At 35.0% G+C, this 19,968-nt stretch overlaps 1 protein-coding gene across 1 annotated transcript in view; it reads left to right on the forward strand.

Annotated features, from left to right (window-relative positions):
• Positions 1-2,898: 2,898 nt before the first annotated feature.
• Positions 2,899-19,968, forward strand: part of vash2 (vasohibin 2) — a 35,945-nt gene continuing 18,875 nt past the window's right edge. The window contains exons 1-4 of the mRNA XM_073816465.1: positions 2,899-3,661; positions 13,239-13,327; positions 14,547-14,603; positions 14,893-14,967. Coding sequence (XP_073672566.1) covers positions 3,344-3,661; positions 13,239-13,327; positions 14,547-14,603; positions 14,893-14,967 — 539 coding nt within the window. The 5' untranslated portion in view covers positions 2,899-3,343. The remainder of the gene's footprint in view (positions 3,662-13,238; positions 13,328-14,546; positions 14,604-14,892; positions 14,968-19,968) is intronic.

Genomic DNA, 19,968 nt, shown 5'->3' on the forward strand with positions numbered 1-19,968 from the left:
TATAATGTTCTCTATTATAGATCAGTGGCTCAAACGATTACATACACCTTGCAGAATCTGCAAAATGTTAATTATTTTACCAAAATAAGAGGGATTATACAAAAAACATGTTATTTTTTATTTGGTACTAAACAATACGATATTTCACATAAAATACGTTTACATATAGTCAAAAAATTACATGCACTTGATTCCTGAATGATCCACAGCTGTGTTTTTTTGTTAATTGATAGTTGTTCATGAGTTCCTTGTTTGTCCTGAACAGTTAAACTGCCTGCTGTTCTTCAGAAAAATTCTTCAGGTCCCACAATTTTTTTGGTTCTTCTACATTTTTATGTATCTGAACCCTTTTCAACAATAACTTTATGATTTTAAGATTCATCTTTTTTCGCTAAGGACAGTTGAGGGACTCATATGCAACTATTACAGAAGGTTTAAACACTCACTGTTGCTTTAAAAAGAAACATGATACATTAAGAGCTGGGGGTGAAAACTTTTTGAATTTGACGATCAGGGTAAATTTAACTTATTTTGCCTTCTGGGAAACGTGTAAGTATCTTCTGTTGCTTCTGAAGGGCAGAACTAAATAAAAAGAAATATGATATTTAGGCAAAATAAGAAAACTGTACACATCTGCATTCTGTTCAAAAGCATAGTTTTTCTATCTGGAGCATCAGCGAGCATTTGAACCTTCTGTAATAGTTCAAATTCATTGGTTCAAATTCACAAAAATGCTGAAAAACCAAAGAATTTGTGGGACCTGAATGATTTTTCTGAAAAAACAGCGGGCAGTTTAACTATTTAGGACTAACAAAGGACTCATGAACAACTATCACTAAAAACAGACAAACAAACAAAACATCAGGTGTATGTAAACTTTTGAACAGGGTCATTTTTATAGATTCAACTATTATTTTCTCTTGTGAAATATCTTTTTTCAGGTCAATAAAAAAATAAAAAATAAATAACATGCATTTTGTATGATTCCACTTATTTTAGTAAAATAATTAAGATTTTGCAGATTCTGCAAGGTGTATATACTTTTTTTGTCCTTAACTGTATATATATATCAGCATCCAAAATATGGAGCACTGGTAGTTGATTCATTCTGCTCATACGCATTCTGTTGGAAATGGGAGATATCTGAAAGATGTTACTGAACAACATGGTGTTGTTACATACCACCACTACTCAAATGAGGGCAACAGGTAAAAAAATATCAGCATTACTTCTTTATTGGTAGAACTACACTCTGAGTCGGGGTTAATATAGTTAACTAAAACTAAAAATGCACCTTAAAATGCATTTCTGTCCATTTGAAATAAAATAAAACTTAAATATATATAAAAACTTTTCTTATTTTCATTTAGTATAACTTGATGTAAATTAATCAGTACTAAGAAAACAGAGAAGATACGAATAAAACGAATTCAAACTCTTAATAAAAACATAATAGCATCTCAATGATAGTAAAATAACACTTCTATGAGTTCTACTTTCATGTATTTTGAGAAAAAAACTGCAATAATTATTTTACTTATTAGAAAAAAAGGTAGCGAGAGTTAAATGGTTAATACCCTAAACATACTTTTTTCAATGGTATCATATTTTTATGGCTTGCGTTTGACATACGCTATCACTTTAAATGCACATTTTAAAACCTCACAAAAAGCCCTGCTGGATACACAACGAATGTTCACGCCCACTTCCGCCATTTTGGCCAATCGCAGGCCGGCCCCGCCTCGCTTTGTTGCTTCATCCAATGAGAAGCCGGCAGAACGTGGTTGGCTGTAGTTTATGGTGATACAACAACAGTATCAAAAAACGCTAGAGTGAGTGACCATTAGGGCTGTTCGATTCCGAAAATTTTGGAATCGATTCCGATTCCGATTCCTGGTTCTGGAATCGATTGGATTCGATTCCAGAATCGATTCCTCACTGTTGTTTCGATTCTTTTTCGATTCTTGTTTTTTAGATTGGAGGAAGCTAATTTCGCAATGTATGCAGGATGTAAAGGTTGTATAAAGTTACCTTCTCATAATATTAAGCTTCATTTGTAAAAAAAAAAAAAAAAAAAAAAAAAGAAGATATATATATACTATTTTTCTGTAGCTCTGACTGATTTCAAATTGTAATTCGTTGCCCAGGAAATTAGTCATAACCCACAGCTCAGCAGTGGACATGCATTTATTGCATGAATAAAACAAGATGTGACGTGTATAAAATGACAAAACTATACACTGAAACAAAATAAACAGAACTTTAACAACAACACTGATATGAGAGCTCGTGGCGAGAACTGTCAATCAGATGCGCTCTCGGCCACTGATACGTGCTCTCTGCGTTTTCTTTCAGAGTTATCATTTGGCTGATAGATTAAAAATAGCATTTATTTAAGATGTAAATAAGATCAAGACACGTCATGATCTATTCTGTCGTGCAGCGCTCTAAATTGTGGACATCATGAGCCAGTTTTCCCGTAAAATAACATCTGAATCGTTTTTTGAACTGGTTCATTTAAATAATCTATCCGAACGAATCTTTTTGTGGAAATGTATCAGACTATAATAACTATTAGTGAGCAAGAGGCAAATTAATGGGTGCTTCTCAAACTGAAGGCTGCGTCCTTAAACTCATTTTTATTACGTTTATTTTCGTCAATCGACGTTTGATGACTTGCAGCCGAAATATGCAGCCTTCATGGAATGCAGCCTTCCGTTTAAGAGGTAAGTTTTGTTGAACTGAAAACGGCTCTGAATGAGGAGTCGATTCCCCTTGAGAGGATCGATTCCAAACGTTGGAATCGACTCTCGATTCCCAATGCCTCGGAATCGAGGAATCGATTCTTTTTGGAATCGATTCCCAGCCCTAGTGACCATTTGTTGAGACCGTCAGTGAAAGCGGTTACACGCCTACTCAGAATAACAGATCATTCGTTAATGCTCTCCAGTCAAGTGTTACATTAATCTACCGTGGATTATTTAGCCCGTGATCCCTCCGCAGGAGTCAGACGCCTCTTCAGTGGTTTTAGCGAAGGGATGAAGTAGTTTCTGTGGCACCCTGAGATCCGGAGCAGATCGCCAACTACAGTATGCGGTATGCTGGGAACATATATGACCATTTCTGAGCTGAAGCACACTCTGCCATAGCTTGCTACAGAAATGGTATCGCTGAGCATTTTTCTGTCTCTGAATCTTTTTCAGACCACCTGATTTTTTTGAGGTTTTGGCACATTAGTATGCATGCTCGAGGCGCAACATGTCTTTGTGCATGAATGCTGGGCAGTCATAACTGATCTGGGGAAAAAACAAGGGGAAACTCCCCCTCGGAAGACTTCTGAACAATGACCGGACCTAGCGCCACCAGCAGCGGCGGCTCAACGGCCAAGATCAGCAGACACGGTCGGTCCAAAAGCACCAGTACCTACTGTCACACTACGGGTCCGGCTGCTGAATCCTCCTCATCCACTGCCGCAAATAACACCGGCAGGTCGTCCGGTGAGGAAGATGAGAAAGACGGTGGGGTCCCGTTTTTCGTGAACAGGACGGGCTTTCCCATAGACACTGTCACCTGGGAGAGAATGTGGTCTCATGTCACCAAAGTTCATCCTGATGGACAGGAGATGGTGGATAGAATAAGAAATGCAACACACCTCCCTAAAGTAAGTGGAAAGTAGTGGATTATTTATGTAGGTAGAATCTGAATCTCAAAACACAGTCCCTAGACAACATTTTGGGTGTCATATAGATGTACAAAAATGCTGTTTTTGATATATGATATTGATACCCCATCTTGTTAGGAAGCTCATATATATGACACACATATATCTCACATATGCAGTCATTCTTGAGACATGGGACAAAACATGTCCACCAATTATAACTGCTATTAGTTTTAAAAAATAAAACATATTTTCAATTGTAAATGCTATGGGGATTAATAATAGAATGTATTTAACACAATTATCCCCTTCAATTTCATTTGCTCATTATTATGTGAAATCTATGACACTTATTGTCTTCTCACTACATCTAAAACTGTGTGTCCACAGAGAAGGGTTTATTCATTCATATGCTATAAAATGGACTAAAAAATTTTTTAATGATGAAAAAGACCTTGTTTTATCAAAGGCAACATTTAATAATATCTCATATTAAAGCAAGGTTGTTTTTCAGTCAGACATGTGTGTTTAATAAGGTTTCGAAGGTGTGTCCTCACTTTTTGTCAACACCGTCAGACATTACTTAAAATGTAATAAAATCAGGGAATATCATGGGCTATCACTCTAAAAGGACCCCCTTGCCACAGTCCTCTTCTGCAGAGTACATCAATGTCACACAGGCTCTGCTAAGTTTTATAGTTTTAGAATATTTTAATTCTAATGTTAATATTTCGTGTGTCACAACTATGATATGTCAACACCAAACATCCAATTTCTGAGAAAATTATTTGAAATCTTTAAACCATTTTATTCTCCTGAAGCAGGTTCCATTAGCCTCTAGCATCAACAGAAAACAAAACAAAATGTCTACTACATGAACTCCATTTGTTTTGTGAAAGAAATGGCAAATTCGTCAACACCGTCAGATGTCACCACCGTAAGATTTTGTGTTCCAATAATATATCAAAATACTTAAATGTCACTCTTGAATAGAAGCTTTATAAACAATAACATACTCACTGTTTGTTGTGGTTGTTTTAATACAGTAATTAATTGATTCAATGTATTTGATAGTTAAAATGACTACAAATGCAGGTTTTGGTCAACACCGTCAGATGTGTCAACTCCGTCAGTTCTGTCACCTCCGTCAGATGAATATTTTGATGATATTTCATTATGATATTTTATATTTGTTGTGGAATTGTTGGTCACATGTGAAAGTGTAATCTGTCTACTAACATGAGAATGTGTTTTGAAATGTTAAAAACATCTAGAAAGCTGTTAAAGATAAAGTTGAAATTATATTACACATTCCAAGTTAAAAAACACATTTTTTTTTAAAAAAGAGAAAAGTTCGGAGGTTGTATCAAAGCATAGCTCAGTAGCTTAGTACATATAAGATACATAAATGTAGTTTCCTTTGTCTGAGTACAAAGTTTTATTTTTTCAATTTTGCACCCTGTTTTGTCCCACCTCTCAAGAATGACATGATATGATATGATACACAGCATGTTTATATAATGCCAAGAAAAGCTTTCTTGTTTGGGAAGTTACTAGATTTGAAGTAACAGCCACTGTATGTGTATTCGTATGTTTGTGTATATATATTAGTTTTTACCTTGGAATATATTAAACTTTTCATAGGTAGTGCCATTTGATACACCACTATATCATGTAATAACTATCAAGTAATAAGTTACATATTTTTCTTTTTTGACGTAATTAATAGCTTTATTCATCAAGGATGTGTTTAATTGACTGTAAGTGACAGTATTGGCATTTATACACTACAAGTCATAAGTTTTTGAACGGTAAGATTTTTTTAATGTTTTTTTTTAAATGAAATCTCTTCTCACCAAGCTTGCATTTATTCAATCCAAAATACAGCAAAAGCAGTTATATTTTGAAATATTTTTACTATTTTAAATAATTGCTTTCTATTTGAATATATTTTAAAATGTATTTTATTCCTGTGATTAAAGCAAAATTTTAGTCATTACTCCATTACTCTTTAGTGTCACTTGATTTTTCAGAAATCATTCTAATATGCTTATTTGCTGCTCAGAAACTTATTATTATTACCTATATTTAATACAGTTGAGTAATTTTTTTTCAGGATTCTTTGATGAATAGAAAGATCCAAAGATTAGCATTTATCTGAAATAAAAAGCTTCATTTTTTTTCTTCATTTTTTTAGGGAAAGAATTTAAAGAATTTAATCATTTTATTTAGCAAGGAAGCTTTAAATTGATAAATCGTGATAAAGACATTTATAATGTTACTAAATATTCCTATTTCAAATAAATGCTGTTCTTCTGATCATTTTATTCATCAAAGAAACCTGAAAAAATTCTACTCAGCTGTTTTCAACAATAACAATAATAAATGTTTTTTTGAGCAGCAAATCAGAATATTAGAATAAAATCATGTGACTGGGGTAATAATGCTAAAAATTCAGCTTTGAAATCACAGGAATGCATTATATTTTAAAATATATTCAAATAGAAGACAGTTATTTTAATTAGTAAAACTATTTTGAAGTTTCTGCCGTTTTTGCTGTACTTTGAATCAAATAAATGCAGGCTTAGTGAGCAGAAGAAACTTCTTTAAAAAAAAAACATTAAAATCTTACAGTTCACCAACTTTTGACTGGTGGTGTAATTTATAAAGATTAAATACTGTTCTTTTGAACAGAATCCTGAAAAAATGCATCACAGTTTCTACAAAATATAAAGGATAATAATATGAATATAAATAATAATAAATTACATTTCAAAATATATTAAAATAGAACATTTATATTTTAAATTGTAATAATATTTAACAATATTTCTGTTTTACTGTGTTTTTGATCAAACAAATGCAGCCTTGGTGAGCATAAGATATTGCTTTCAAAAACACACGGGTAAAATTTCAAAAATCTTACGGGTAAAACCCGTTGAACCTTAAAATTGGCCTATATATGAAACCTTGGACACATTTACAAGAATATGTAGCATCTCACAAACTGCCATTTGTGTGACCCAGTTTCCACCAAGAGGAAGTGTAGACTATGTGACATGTGAGTGGATTTACTCATCCATGTGTTTCCAACACTGTGCCACATTGTCCCTTCTCATAATTTCATTACAAACCAGGCAAATGAGAGATCTGATCCAACCAATAACAACTCTGCAGAAACATGCATCCGTTAATGCACGTTAAATGAGGAATGACGCCATGTGGCATTTTAGGACTTTCACTAGGATTAAGGTTGCTGCCATGTCCCATTATCACACTGTTGCTTTAACCTCTAAACATAAACCAATCAGACCTGATCAGGCTTCATAGAGCACGCAAACGAAGGGCCTCGGAGGGGATAAAGTGAGTCTTAATCACAGACTGCGTAATCCTCAGTGCTCAGACGGACACCATTCGCAGGCCCAATCTCTGTTTATACTGCCTCTTTTGTTTTAGTTAACACTATTGTGCATTCCTACACGCTCATATGTGCTGATGTGTGCAGAACAAAGGTGTCTGATTGGTCGAAAGTGTTGCGTCAGATCCCTAGATGCTAAAGTGATTTATTAAGGGACATTCCCCACCAGCAAGTGTTGAACAGGTGCGTGGAGTGAATCCCAGAAGATCAGCCAGATTAGGAGTCACTCGAACGGCTGTGACACACAAGCCAGACATTCCCGTTAAAGGCATTAGACAGAGAGTGACACTCCATGGGAAAGAACTCGCCGTGAACCTGTAAATGACCGCAGTGATGGTTAATCTGAGTCTTCAGTGATAACCTTGGATCCGAGGACACTGCAGTTATTGTGTAAATAAACAACATACCAGTACAGCAGTGTCCATGTTGGTGCAGTTAAACAGTTTTTAAGTAAGGGATAATGTACAGGCAGCCGGTAGTTATCGCAGAAATAAGCCCCGACAGTGTGATCAGGACCCGACCATAGACTGTAAAAAATAGGACCCGACGCGAAGCGGAGGGTCTTGTATCACACTGAAGGGGCTTATTTCGCGATAACTACAGGCTGCCTGTACATTATCCCGCTTATTACACGGCTACTTGCCACATAAGGAAGAAAACTGGACATGAATATGAATTTGAAATCTTTTATTGGCATATTTGTTTTAAACATTTAACATTTTTATCCTTCCGCGAAACGATATAGTACCACGTGACTAACATTCAAACTATGTACGTTAGAAAGACAATTTAAATAGATTAATGTCGAAATTTTCCATTGTTAATTGTGGTTGTCCAGTGTTTGTCACAAGATGGCGCCAAACGGTAATCTTTGTTGGCACGGAGGGATTTTAAACATACAAGTAGTACCGGCTATGCGTTATTACTTTGGAGCGGTGAGTGATTATTTGAAAAGAACGAACCTGCAAATCAGAGCCATATAAAAAGAGAGTTGCGACACGCTTTGATCTCGCCGCCGCACGGTCACGTGGTTCATGGAGCTCTCAATAGTTCCAAACAGCTCCGCGCTGTCAATGTGTTTGAATGGAGTTAAATAGGATAGACAGCAGTTTTACTATATTTGCAGCAATTTCGAGTAATTATTAACACATAATGTGCATTGATTGTGTATTGATAACTTCTCTGAATACGCTTTACAATCGCATTTTATTCTGGGGAGTGATAAAGAGACATAATTAATATGTTCTCATACTCTTTGGCACTCAAATGTGACCAAACACCTTAAGTGTAACTTTTATTCAATTAAATAACTGTAATATATATAGTTAAGTTCTATTTAGTAAATATTTTGAGGAGGTTTTTTTGTACTTAATATGTGCAATAATGATCCTGACCATTTAAAAGACAATATTTTCTAATATAGTATTTAGATTACAGTTAGTGTAATATTTAAGGTTAAATACATCTGCATGTGTATTTGGACATGATCAAACACTCTTTTTTTATACAGTATGTTTCGATTTAACGATTTAATGTTAAATGAAAAAAAGTAATTTACTCTTGTTTTATGATATTCAAATATACAACATAAGTGAATATTATAAAAGGCAAGCAAAAATGGCATTTAACATAATAGAAAAGATGAAAATAATGTTTAAAAAAACACAAGGCAACGAATTGCATTCAGCATACATTTTTATCGTGTTTCTTGAATGCAGTCTTTACTGAAACTCATTCAACCTCCTACAGTGAGAGAAAGATTGCAGAAAGACTAAAAACATAAAAATATGACAACTAGTATCTGGTTATGGTCGCTATTACGGTGTTTCTCACGTTATCCAGCTGCATTTACAGTTTAACTGTTTATTTTTTAACGATAAACATTAACTATGACACGCTTCATAAAATACCACTATTGGCCAGTTTTTCGAGAGGTCAACTGATGCGTTAAAATGTAAAGAAATGCAGTAATTTCTTCAATATACTTGCGACTGTGCTTGAGAAGCGCTGAAATGAATGGGCTTCAATGGAGGAGCTATTGGTTGTTTGGAACTATTGACCGCTCCATGACACGCTTTACTTCCGCATTCCTCAGTTCCTATGGAAGCCTATGGGAGTGTCGCAACTCTCTTTTTATATGGCTCTGCTGCAAATGTCTCAACTGACCAATCAGAATCAAGCATTCCAAAGAGCCGTGTAATAAAGGCTAATAGAGTATTCATTATTATTTTTAGCACATTTGCACTTTTAAAATCATCTTTTGGGTTTGGTTTTTGATATAATCCATTCGCTAGAGTGCTATTAGGGATAATCCAGATTATCCTGATAATGTATATCATATCTTCCACAGAATTATTAACCATGCAGTACAATTTTAGGGGTAGTTCACCCAAAAATGAAAATTCTGTCATGAATTACTCAGCATCATGTCGTTCCAAACCTGTAAAATCTTTGTTTATCTGCAGAACACATATTAAGATATTTTTTGATGAAATCCGAGAGCTTTCTGACCCTGCATAGACAGAAATGCAACTGACACATTCAAGGCTCAAAAAAGCAGTAAGGCTTGTATCGTCACCTTCAGTAGTGAGTTTCAAGTTTCGCCACAGTCCCACGGGTGGGCAGAGGTCAGCTAACGGCCCTGTGCATGTGGATTGTGGCCTATTTATTGCTGACCTCCTTTCAGGGTTTGAGATACTCAGTTGAGCCAGCAGAGTATAGCAAACATGTAAATGAAACCTCTCTCAGAGAATTTAGAGTGGCAGAATCAATATTAAGAGTGTCGTTTGTATTCAGATACACTTTCTGGAAATCCATACTGAATTGAAAGCCTGAACATAAATTAAAATAATGCTGTGATGATTTTTAGCAGAAGTTCTCAACTGCTGGGTTTATGTCCTGGACAACAGGGAATATGATGATGAATATAAATGACCTGAAAAAGGTTAGTTTGAAAGAAGTCTCTTCTGTTCATTAAGGCTGCATTTATTTGATCAAACACACAGTAAAAACAGTGATATTGTTTTCTGTTCTTCAGAAAAATCCTTTAGGTTTCACAAATTCTTTGGTTTTTCAGCATTTTTGTGTATTTGAACCCTTTCCAACAATGACTGTATGATTTTGAGTTCTTTTTTTTTTCACACTGAGGACAACTGAGGGACTCATGCAACTATTACAGAAGGTTCAAACACTCACTGATGCTTCAGAAGGAAACACAATGAATTAAGAGCTGGGGGGTGAAAACTTTTGAACAGTTACAGAATGAAGATGTGTACATTTGTCTTATTTTGCCTAAATGTCATACTTTTTTCATTTAGTACTGCGGAAGCTACAGAAGATACTTACATCATGTTTCCCAGAAAACAAAATAAGTAAATTTTACCCTGATCTGTAAAAAGATGGATCTCAAAATCATACAGTCATTGTTGGAAATACAGAAAAATGCTGAAAAACCAAAGAATTTGTGGGAACTGAAGGATTTTTCTGAAGAACAGCAGGCAGTTTAACTGTTCAGGACAAACAAGGGACTTATGAACAAATATAACTAAAAAAACAGCTGTGGATCATTCAGGTAACAACATAGTATTAAGAATCAAGTGTATGTAAACTTTTGAACGGGGACATTTTTATAAATTATTATTTTCTCTTGTGGACTATATGTAAATTGTATTTTATGTGAAATATCTTATTCAGGTCAGCACTAAATAAAAAATAACATGCATTTTATATGATCCCTCTTATTTTGGTTAAATAATGACCATTTTGCAGATTCTGTAAGGTGTATGTAAACTTTTGACTTCAACTGTATGTTTGTACTGTTGAGTTGCTATTTGAATCTTGAAGCAAAACTAGTTGAGAAGCACCGTTCAAAAACACTATTTTAATGAGTTCTTGTGATATTTGTCACACCTCAGGTTTCTAAACACCTCTATTTGAGTACTGAGAAAGAAGGTGTGTATTCGCACCTCTGTCTTTCAGAAGTTATTCTACTCAGAACAACTCCATTGTTATTCTGTTATCATAGCATTGGCGCAGAATTTAGACATATTGTACAATGTATTTCTGTGCTTCAGAAGTCAGCACAGACAGACAAAACTGTACTCAGACTTTCTAGAGTCTCTCATTCTTTTGCACTGGGCAGAGAAAGATAAAGAGGAAACGGGAGATGATTCCCTTTCTCATTTCCTTCTGTGACCCAGCTCCTGCATGCCTCCAACATGCATGGTGCTCTTATTGAAAACAAAACCAGTGCTTAATTTTGCCTGCATTTATGTAGCAGGCTTTAGTTTTATGCTGTTAATGTGTTGTAATAAAGAGCCTGTTTCAAAAAGAGGACAGCCGTTTTTCTATCATTCATTAATTGCTTCTTTTCTTCTAATAAATGGAGGCTTGTGTGCGAGAGGACGACCTTTGTTCATTGCTAAATCTCTATGCTGTCCTTTTGCAGTTAGAAGTGTCATTGTAAGGGTTTCACATGATCAATGAGGCACTGTTTCTAGAGATGATAAGGACTTTTCATGCCATTGAGACAGCTGAATCTGATTGATGAATCTCCTTGTGGTTACAGAAGTCACCTTGTGACTTGGTTGCCAACTTCAGAGGGGTAAAAATAGTGACATTTAATTTATGATTTAAAAGGATAGCTCTGACTAGAATGAAAATGATGTCTTCATTTATTCACCCTCAAGACTGTCTTTCTTTTGCAGAAAGTGAAGGAAGATATTTTGAAGAGTGTTTTAACTGTTGTCCATATTCAATGAAAGTCAGTATTGTTCAAAACGGCACTAGACTTCATTGACTGTCATTATGTGGACAGAAACACTGAGACATGAGCAAAAATGAAATGCTACATAATCAAAAACAGTTGCCTAAAGAGATAGTTCCCCAAAAATGATAATTCTGTCATTAATTAAAAACCCGTAAGACCTTCGTTCAGCTTCAGAACACAAATTAAGGTATTTTTGATGAAATCTGAGAGCTCTGTGACCCTGTATAGACAGCAACGCTGACAATTTTTAAGGCTCTTGGATTTCATCAAAAATATCTTAATTTGTGTTCCAAAGATAAACAAAGGTCTTACGGGTTTGGAATGACATGAGGGTAAGTAATTAATAACAGAATTTTGATTTTTGGATGAACTATCCCTTTAATGTTTTTGTGGAAGCCATGATACATGTTTTCAGGATTCTTTGCTCAATGGAAAGTCCAAAAGTGCAGCATTTGAGATAAAAATCCTTTACTGTCACTTTTGGTCATTTTAAAAGAGTAGTTCACTTCCAGAACAAAAATTTACAGATGTATTCACCCCCTTGTCATCCAAGATGTTCATGTCTTTCTTTCTTCAGTCCTAAAGAAATTGTGTTTTTTGAGGAAAACATTTTAGCATTTCTCTCTATTTAACGGACTTCTATGGTGCCCCCGAGTTTGAACTTCCAAAATGCAGATTAAATGCAGCTTCAAAGGGCTCCAAACAATCCCAGCCAAGGAAGAAGGGTCTTATTTAGCGAAACGATCGGTTATTTTCTAAAAAAAACTTTTCTTTTTAACCTCAAACGCTTGTCTTGTCTAGCTCTGAGTGTATTCCAGTTCATGACAGTTAGGGTATGTTGAAAAACTCATCTCATTTTCTCCTCCAACTTCAAAATCACCTACGTCTTTTTGTAAAGGGCGTTTGACCTTTGTTGCATGTTCACTTTGTAAACACTGGATTGGTACTTCTGATAGTAGTTTTGGAGGAGAAAATGAAATGGCAATTTCAACATACCCTAACTGTACACTAAAGACCAGCGTTTGAGGTTAAAAAGTGTATAAATTGTAATTTTTTTCTTTTTTTTTTAGAAAATAACTGATCGTTTCGCTAGATAAGACCCTTTGTCCTAAGCTCAGGATCATTTAGAGCCCTTTGAAACTGCATTTTGGAAGTTCAAACTCAGGGGCACTTAGAAGTTGATCATTTGGAGAGAAATCTTGAAATGTTTTCCTCAAAAAAAAAAAAAAAAAACGTCATTCCTTTACGAATGAAGGAAGAAAGACATGAACATCTTGGATGACATGAGAGTGAGTACATTATGCTTTTGGAAGTGAACTACTCCTTTAATGCATCATTGATTAAGAAAAGTTTAAAGATACAGTTTGCGAATTCTCTCTCTGTTTTTGCAGCACCCCGTGCCATCGGTTCCTAACTTTAAGCCATCGATGTCTGTGCCTGATTGGCTCCATGCCGTCCAGAACTACATGAGAAACTTGCAGTATCCTTTACCCTGCGCAAACCGTTCTTTCTGGAAAAGCCTGACGGATGTATTCTAAACCTCTGCTTCTTCTGGATGCATGGATTCATGGGCAATTTCTTTGGACTGTCAGTTATGCTTTTTCGCTCTGTGTAATTTATTCAGTCAGCTTGAGTTACTCAAAGTGCCTTTTTGGTTGGAGTGTCAGTCACTTTAATGTAGAATGATATTAGCCACGAGTCTGCATACTTCTGGTACTCAGATTTTTAGAGTTTTCTGCCTAATGCGTTAAAGGCTGCCAAAATGTGTGGCTTTGATATAGATTAAAGGAATAATTCACCACATAATTTGTTGAAAATTTGTTAAATGTTTATACACCCTCAGGCCGCTTCAAAGTGTAGATGAGTTTGTTTCTTCATCTGCACAGTATTTGAGAAAGTTGGACATTTAGAAAATAGCCAACGAATGCTCTGTAGTGAATGGGTGCCATCAGAATGATAGTTCAAACGGCTGAATAATCCAAAAGCAATCCATACGCCTCCAGTCCATCAATTAACAATAATCAAAAAACTGCGCATTTGTGTAAATACATCAGGATTTTTTAAAATTCCAACTATTGCTACACCTGCAGACATGGTTTAAAGTTAAAATGCCATAATTATAGATTTGTTTTATATAAGCACACAGCTTTTCACTTTACAAAATGTTAATTGATGGACTGGAGTCGTGTGGATTACTTGTGGATTATTGTGAAGTTTTTATCAGCTGCTTGGTCTCTCATTCTGACGGTACCCATTCAGTGCAGATGATTCATTGTTGAGCAAAAGAGGTGATGCTAAATTTCTTCAAATCTGTTTAATGAGTGAAAAAAAATCATCTACATCTATGAAGGCCTAAGGGTGAGTAAATTTTAAGCAAATTTTAATTTTTGGCTGAACTATTCCTTTGAATTGGATATTGCATTGTCTATATTACTTGATGGTTTGAGCAGCCATTTCTAGATGACTTCAGCTGCTGTGGATATTTATATTTATCATTGTGAGCAATTAATATATCAGCATCTGAATTTTCTCTCACAAATACAGCGATGTCGTTTTAGGGTAATGAGGACTTAGGGTTCAAGAGGATATTGTTCGCAGCTGTGCATTTTGACACGCATGAGTCACAATGAAAAAAACAGGAAAACAAGGCTTCCTAAATGAGCCATACAAACTTCACGTAGCTCCTTAACTGCTGACAGATACAACCATACGGGAACGCAGTTCTTTGAGATTAAGAAGACCAGACCTCTGAGTGGGTAAGTGATGCCATCGCTGAGGCATTTTTATCATCCTGTCTGTCTACCCCGTCTTTCCTGTTTTTAGGCTTTTCTTTTTCCTGTTCCTCATTTTACACTTACTTTATGCTCTTGGTGGAAAATCCCTTTTAAAATATGTTTTGCAGGTGTGATATTAATTTAAAAACTGCTGACATGTCCTTTTAGAAAATATAGAGCTTATAACCAGACATGAAAACAAGGTTTAGGTTCATTTTAGAATAAAAAGAAGTCATTGAGGATGTGTTGCATTAATCAAATCTCTTTCCAGGTTGATGGAGACCGCCAGAGAGATGATACGAGAATCACTTCCCATCAAATGCCTTGAAGCAGTTATCCTTGGAATGTATCCTTTAGCTTTACTGACAACAAACAAAAACTTTTTTAACAAAAACTGAAACTATTCAAAAATATTTTGTTAATTTAAAAAAAGCTGAAATAAAATGAAATATGTGACCCTGGACCACAAAACCAGCCATAAGGGTATTTTTTTATTAATATATCTGAAAACGAAATAAAGAAGCTTTCTATTGATGTATGGTTTGTTAGGATATGACAATATTTGAAAATCTGGAATCTGAGGGTGCAAAAAAATCAAAATATTGAGAAAATCGCCTTTAAAGTTTTCCAAATAAATTTCTCAGCAATGCATATGACAAATCAAAAATTAAGTTTTGATATATTTACGGTAGAAAATTTACAAAATATCTTCATTGAACATGATCTGTACTTAATATCCTAATGATTTTTGGCATAAAAGAAAAAAATAATATAATTTTAAACCCATAAAAATAATATAATTTTGACCCATACAGTGTATTGTTGGCTATTGCTACAAATATATTTGTGCTATTTACGACCGTTTTTTTATGTCCAGGGTCACATATAAATATTATATGAGAAACATTTGAAATAAGTTTAAGTACAAAAAATACTAAAACTAAAATTAAAAGAAATTAATTACAGAAACATAAAAAAAAAACTAAAAACATAATTAAATATAAAAAATAAGTAACAAAATGACTAAAACTTTTCAAAAATTTAAAATTATTGAAAGATAAATAGAAATAATACAAAATAATTGGTAAAAAATATTAAGAAATGCTAAATTATAGCAAGTATTTTATATATCTATATAAATCTTTTTTTTTTTTTTTGTCTAAAATGCCCATTAGTCTCTAAAGTATGAATCAGTTCTCATAAAAGTAATTATCACCATTGAGCACATGTAGCGCAGTTCATTTGTCTTGGGAAGTCCCCATTTCTTCCTTACTTTTGATGGCATTGTTGATATCTCAGCTGCTGAAATTGAGATGGAGGACTAAGCAGAGATCTATCAAAGGCAATGTGCTTCAGATCACTGTCTTCCCTCATGATCCCCCACCCCTTCAACTCAGCCCGAAGCTTTTACGTTCAGCTGTTGCTAGGAAACTAAGAGTCATAGTAGATTCTCCTGAAGGCTGGCGCAGCTTCCTGTCTATGCAGTCGAAGCAGCTGTGCCATTCAGTGCCACTGGGAGGGTGAGTTCTTTCAGGAACTATTAGTGTCAGTTAGCTCTTCAGATTCAGGCCAAGGGTTAACACAAGGTGAATGTCAACTCCGTACGTGCAAATGCCAAGTGCAGCAGAGAAATGTTGTGAAGATCTGCTTTGTGTTTCGCGAGAGCCGCAGTGTGGACTGCACTTTGAGTTAAGCACCTCATGGGTCATTAGTTGCAAATAGATGCTTTCAGGTTTGTAGTGGAGAGCGGGAGGATGAAGGGTTCCAGTTTACGTCACTTTGAGATTTGTATCTTTGTGTCTTTTAATCTACAATGCTCTCAAAGGATTTCTGGAACAGTCCCAGTGGACTCAAACATCATAACAATGAGTATTACAGTATCAAAGAAAACTGAGTCTATTGTTGTTGTAAACTTGAAGTTGCTTTAATACAGCGCCTAAAATGTTCCAACTGAAGTTTACATACACCTTGCAGAATCTGCAAAAGGTTCATTATTTCACCAAAACAAGATGAATCATACTAAATACATGTTATTTTTATGTAGTACTGACCAGAATAAGACATATAAAATTTACATGTCGTCAACAAGAGAAAATAATAGTTGAATTTATAAAAATGACCCCGTTCAAAAGTTTACATACGGTTGGTTTCTTAATACTGTGCTGTTACCCAACTGAGGGACTTATATGCAACTATTTCAGAAGGTTCAAGTGCTCACTGATGCCGGGGGTGTAAACTTTTGAACAGAGTGAAGATGTGTACATTTTTCTTTTGTCTACATGTCATATTTTTGTCATTTAGTACTGCCCTTCAGAAGCTACAGAAGATACTTACATGTTTCCCAGAAGACAAAATAAGTTACATTTACCCTGATCTTCAAATTCAAAAGTTTTCACCCCATGGCTCTTAATGCATTGTGTTTCCTTCTGGAGCATCAGTAAGCATTTGAACCTTCTGTAGTAGTTGCATATGAGTCCCTCAGTTGTCCTCAGTGTGAAAAGATGGATTTCAAAATCAAACAGTCTTTGTTGAAAAGGGTTCAAATACACAAAAATGCTGAAAAACCAAAGAATTTGTGCAACCTGAAGGACTTTTCTGAAGAACATCGGGCAGTTTAACTGTTCAGGACAAACAAAGGACTTATAAACGACTATCACTAAACCAGTATTAAGAATCAAGCGTATGTAAACTTTTGAACAGGGTCATTTTTATAAATTCAACTATTATTTTCTCTTGTGGACTATAAGTAAACATCTTTTATGTGAAACATCTTATTCAGGTCAGTACTAAATAAAAAATAACATGCATTTTGTATGATCCCTCTTATTTTGGTCAAATAATTACCATTTTGCAGATTCTGGAAGATGTATATAAACATTTGACCTCACCTGTATATACATGTAGAATTATTTTCAACTGTCATTCTGACCCTCCTAACAAGATATCCCAATAATAGTTTTCTCAACCATAGATGTCCATGATAGATTTACCCATTAAAAAAATGAGATGAGATGAGTGAAAACTAGCTTTAGCTAGTTTGTTTTGGCTTATGTGGGTTGGGCCGTATTCTTTATAACGTTTTAAATATGCAAGCTCAGCATTTTTAGCTATTATATCACAAGGACAACCCATTTTTTTCATGCAAAAGTTTGGATAGAAATGAAGTCATCAAAAGACTGTCTTCATATTCAGATGAAGACTGTGATTGGAACCTATAGCAGAAGTAATCCCCGGAGGTTTGGGAGTGCGTGCGTTGCAGATAAGGATGTTGAAATTCACAGCACTGCCGCTGAGAGGATCACATGGCCCTGCCGATGGGTAATGTGATCCGCTGGTGTCTTCTCGTTACAACACTGGTGGGGGGTTTTGTGGGTGTGTGTATTTGAGTATGCACAGAGAGAAAGAAAGGAACTCAAAAGAGCTGCAAATGAACAAAACCTACTGAATAAGCCTGTATTTACTTCAAATAACAACAGCATTTTGTGTTCAAAATACTACAAAAGAATAATGGGTCTGAGCTAACAATCCTTCTTTTGAAAATATCAAAATGTAACTTATTTGCTTTCTCACTGTCTCTAGTCTTGTTGTGTATGATTCAAAAGTGTACAATATTTCTAAAGTAAAAAAAAAGGTTTGCTTGATTTAAACTAAATGCAACAGTTTCAAAATTCTGTAACAACTTTTCTGTTTTTTTTAATTTTATTTATATCATCCAATTTGCTGCCTATTGTTCATGAACCAATCAGTTTTTTTAAAGAAGTCTCTTCCGAAGTACAGCAAAAACAGTAAAACTGTGAAATATTTTTACTATTTAAAATAACTTTTACACGATCCTTCAGAAGTCATCCTGATATTTTTTTCAGTATTCTTTGGTGAATAAAAAGTTGATCAATTTAATGATTAATTTACTGAATTTCTTTATTTTTTAAATTTCTTTCAAAAAAACAAAACAAAAAAAACTCACTGACCCAAAACCTTCGAACAGTAGTGTCTACTTGTGTTGTAGATTATTTAAGACATTTTCTGAAAACAAATTTTAATATCTTGTTACTTTTTAAAGAAAATTTATATTGTTGTTAAAGGATTTTTAGATATTTTAATGGAAAACAAGTCAAAAAGTCTAACTAATATACATAATTTTGCTTGTCATTTTTTGTAGTTTTAATTTGAGGAATAGCCTAGCTGTTTGTGGACCACTGGAGTTTTTGATTTTAAAGATGAATATTCTTGTGTTATGGAATACGAGCATATTGTGCTGGTGATTGTCTTTGGAAGGCAGATGGCAAAGCAGTGAAGCCATTCCAGGACGTTGCGTTGTGTTGTTGGACACACATGGCTCAACAGATCTGTGGTATGTGCTCTTGGCTGACTTGGCAGCTTGTGTGGTACCCAGCAGCAAAACGGCACAGGCACGCTGTTTACTGACAAGTGTGACGATAATGATTCATTTAAAGGGTGGTTGCAAAGAATACATTTCCTCATTTTAGCAACCTCAAGGCAACATCAATTCAAATTTAGCATCAGAAAGGACAACAGAAGTCATGATAATCTCTTCCTGTTTTGTTTATACTGTAGTTCTTAAATCATGGAAACCCTAATAGAAACACCACTTAGTTTACTTAATTGATTGATGGCATTAAGGTCAAAAAGTAGGCTTTTTTGTCTGTAGTTGCATATGGATCCTGGTGTGAACCCTGCTGATACACTCACAGCCTGGTGACTCCTCATGGCAGCAACTGCTGCATCATGTGTTGCCATGCCGCAGTGAGCACTGATCGCTTACATAAGACTACAGAAGAGATCAGGCACAGACAAGGAAAAGCCCAAGGGGAAGGCCTGTCTAGTCTGTCTGCTGACCAACTTCAATCACATCCCTGCAACATCATGGAAAGAAAATGTTTTTGTTCGACTTCAGTTAGGCTTTTTTATATAAGCGTAAGAGTTTGTCTGGGCTGTCAGTATTTTTAAAGTAGATTTTCTACATTATTTTTTTTTACTTTCTTGTGTGTCGTTTTTCAGCTATCCATTATTAGGGTTCATTTCCATAGATGCAATAGGTGGTTTCTAGGGTGTTACTATGCACCTTTAGTGTGTTATATGATTGGTAGGAAGTTGTGTGTGGTTGTTAGATCATAGCTAGGGGGTTCTTGTTGGTGTTTTTTTCCATGCAAAAGTCATTACCACATTACCTAAAATGTTATAGGTGGTTACTAGGGTGTTGCCATGCAGCTTTTAAGCTATTTAGAGTGGTTTTAGTGCAGTATGTGGTTGCTAGGGGATTCTATGTATTTCCTAGGGAGTCCTGTGTGGTTGCTATGTCATTGTGAGGGTGTTCTTGTTGGTGCTT

Source organism: Garra rufa, chromosome 13 (genome assembly GCF_049309525.1).
Source record: "Garra rufa chromosome 13, GarRuf1.0, whole genome shotgun sequence".
Lineage (NCBI taxonomy): Eukaryota > Metazoa > Chordata > Actinopteri > Cypriniformes > Cyprinidae > Garra > Garra rufa.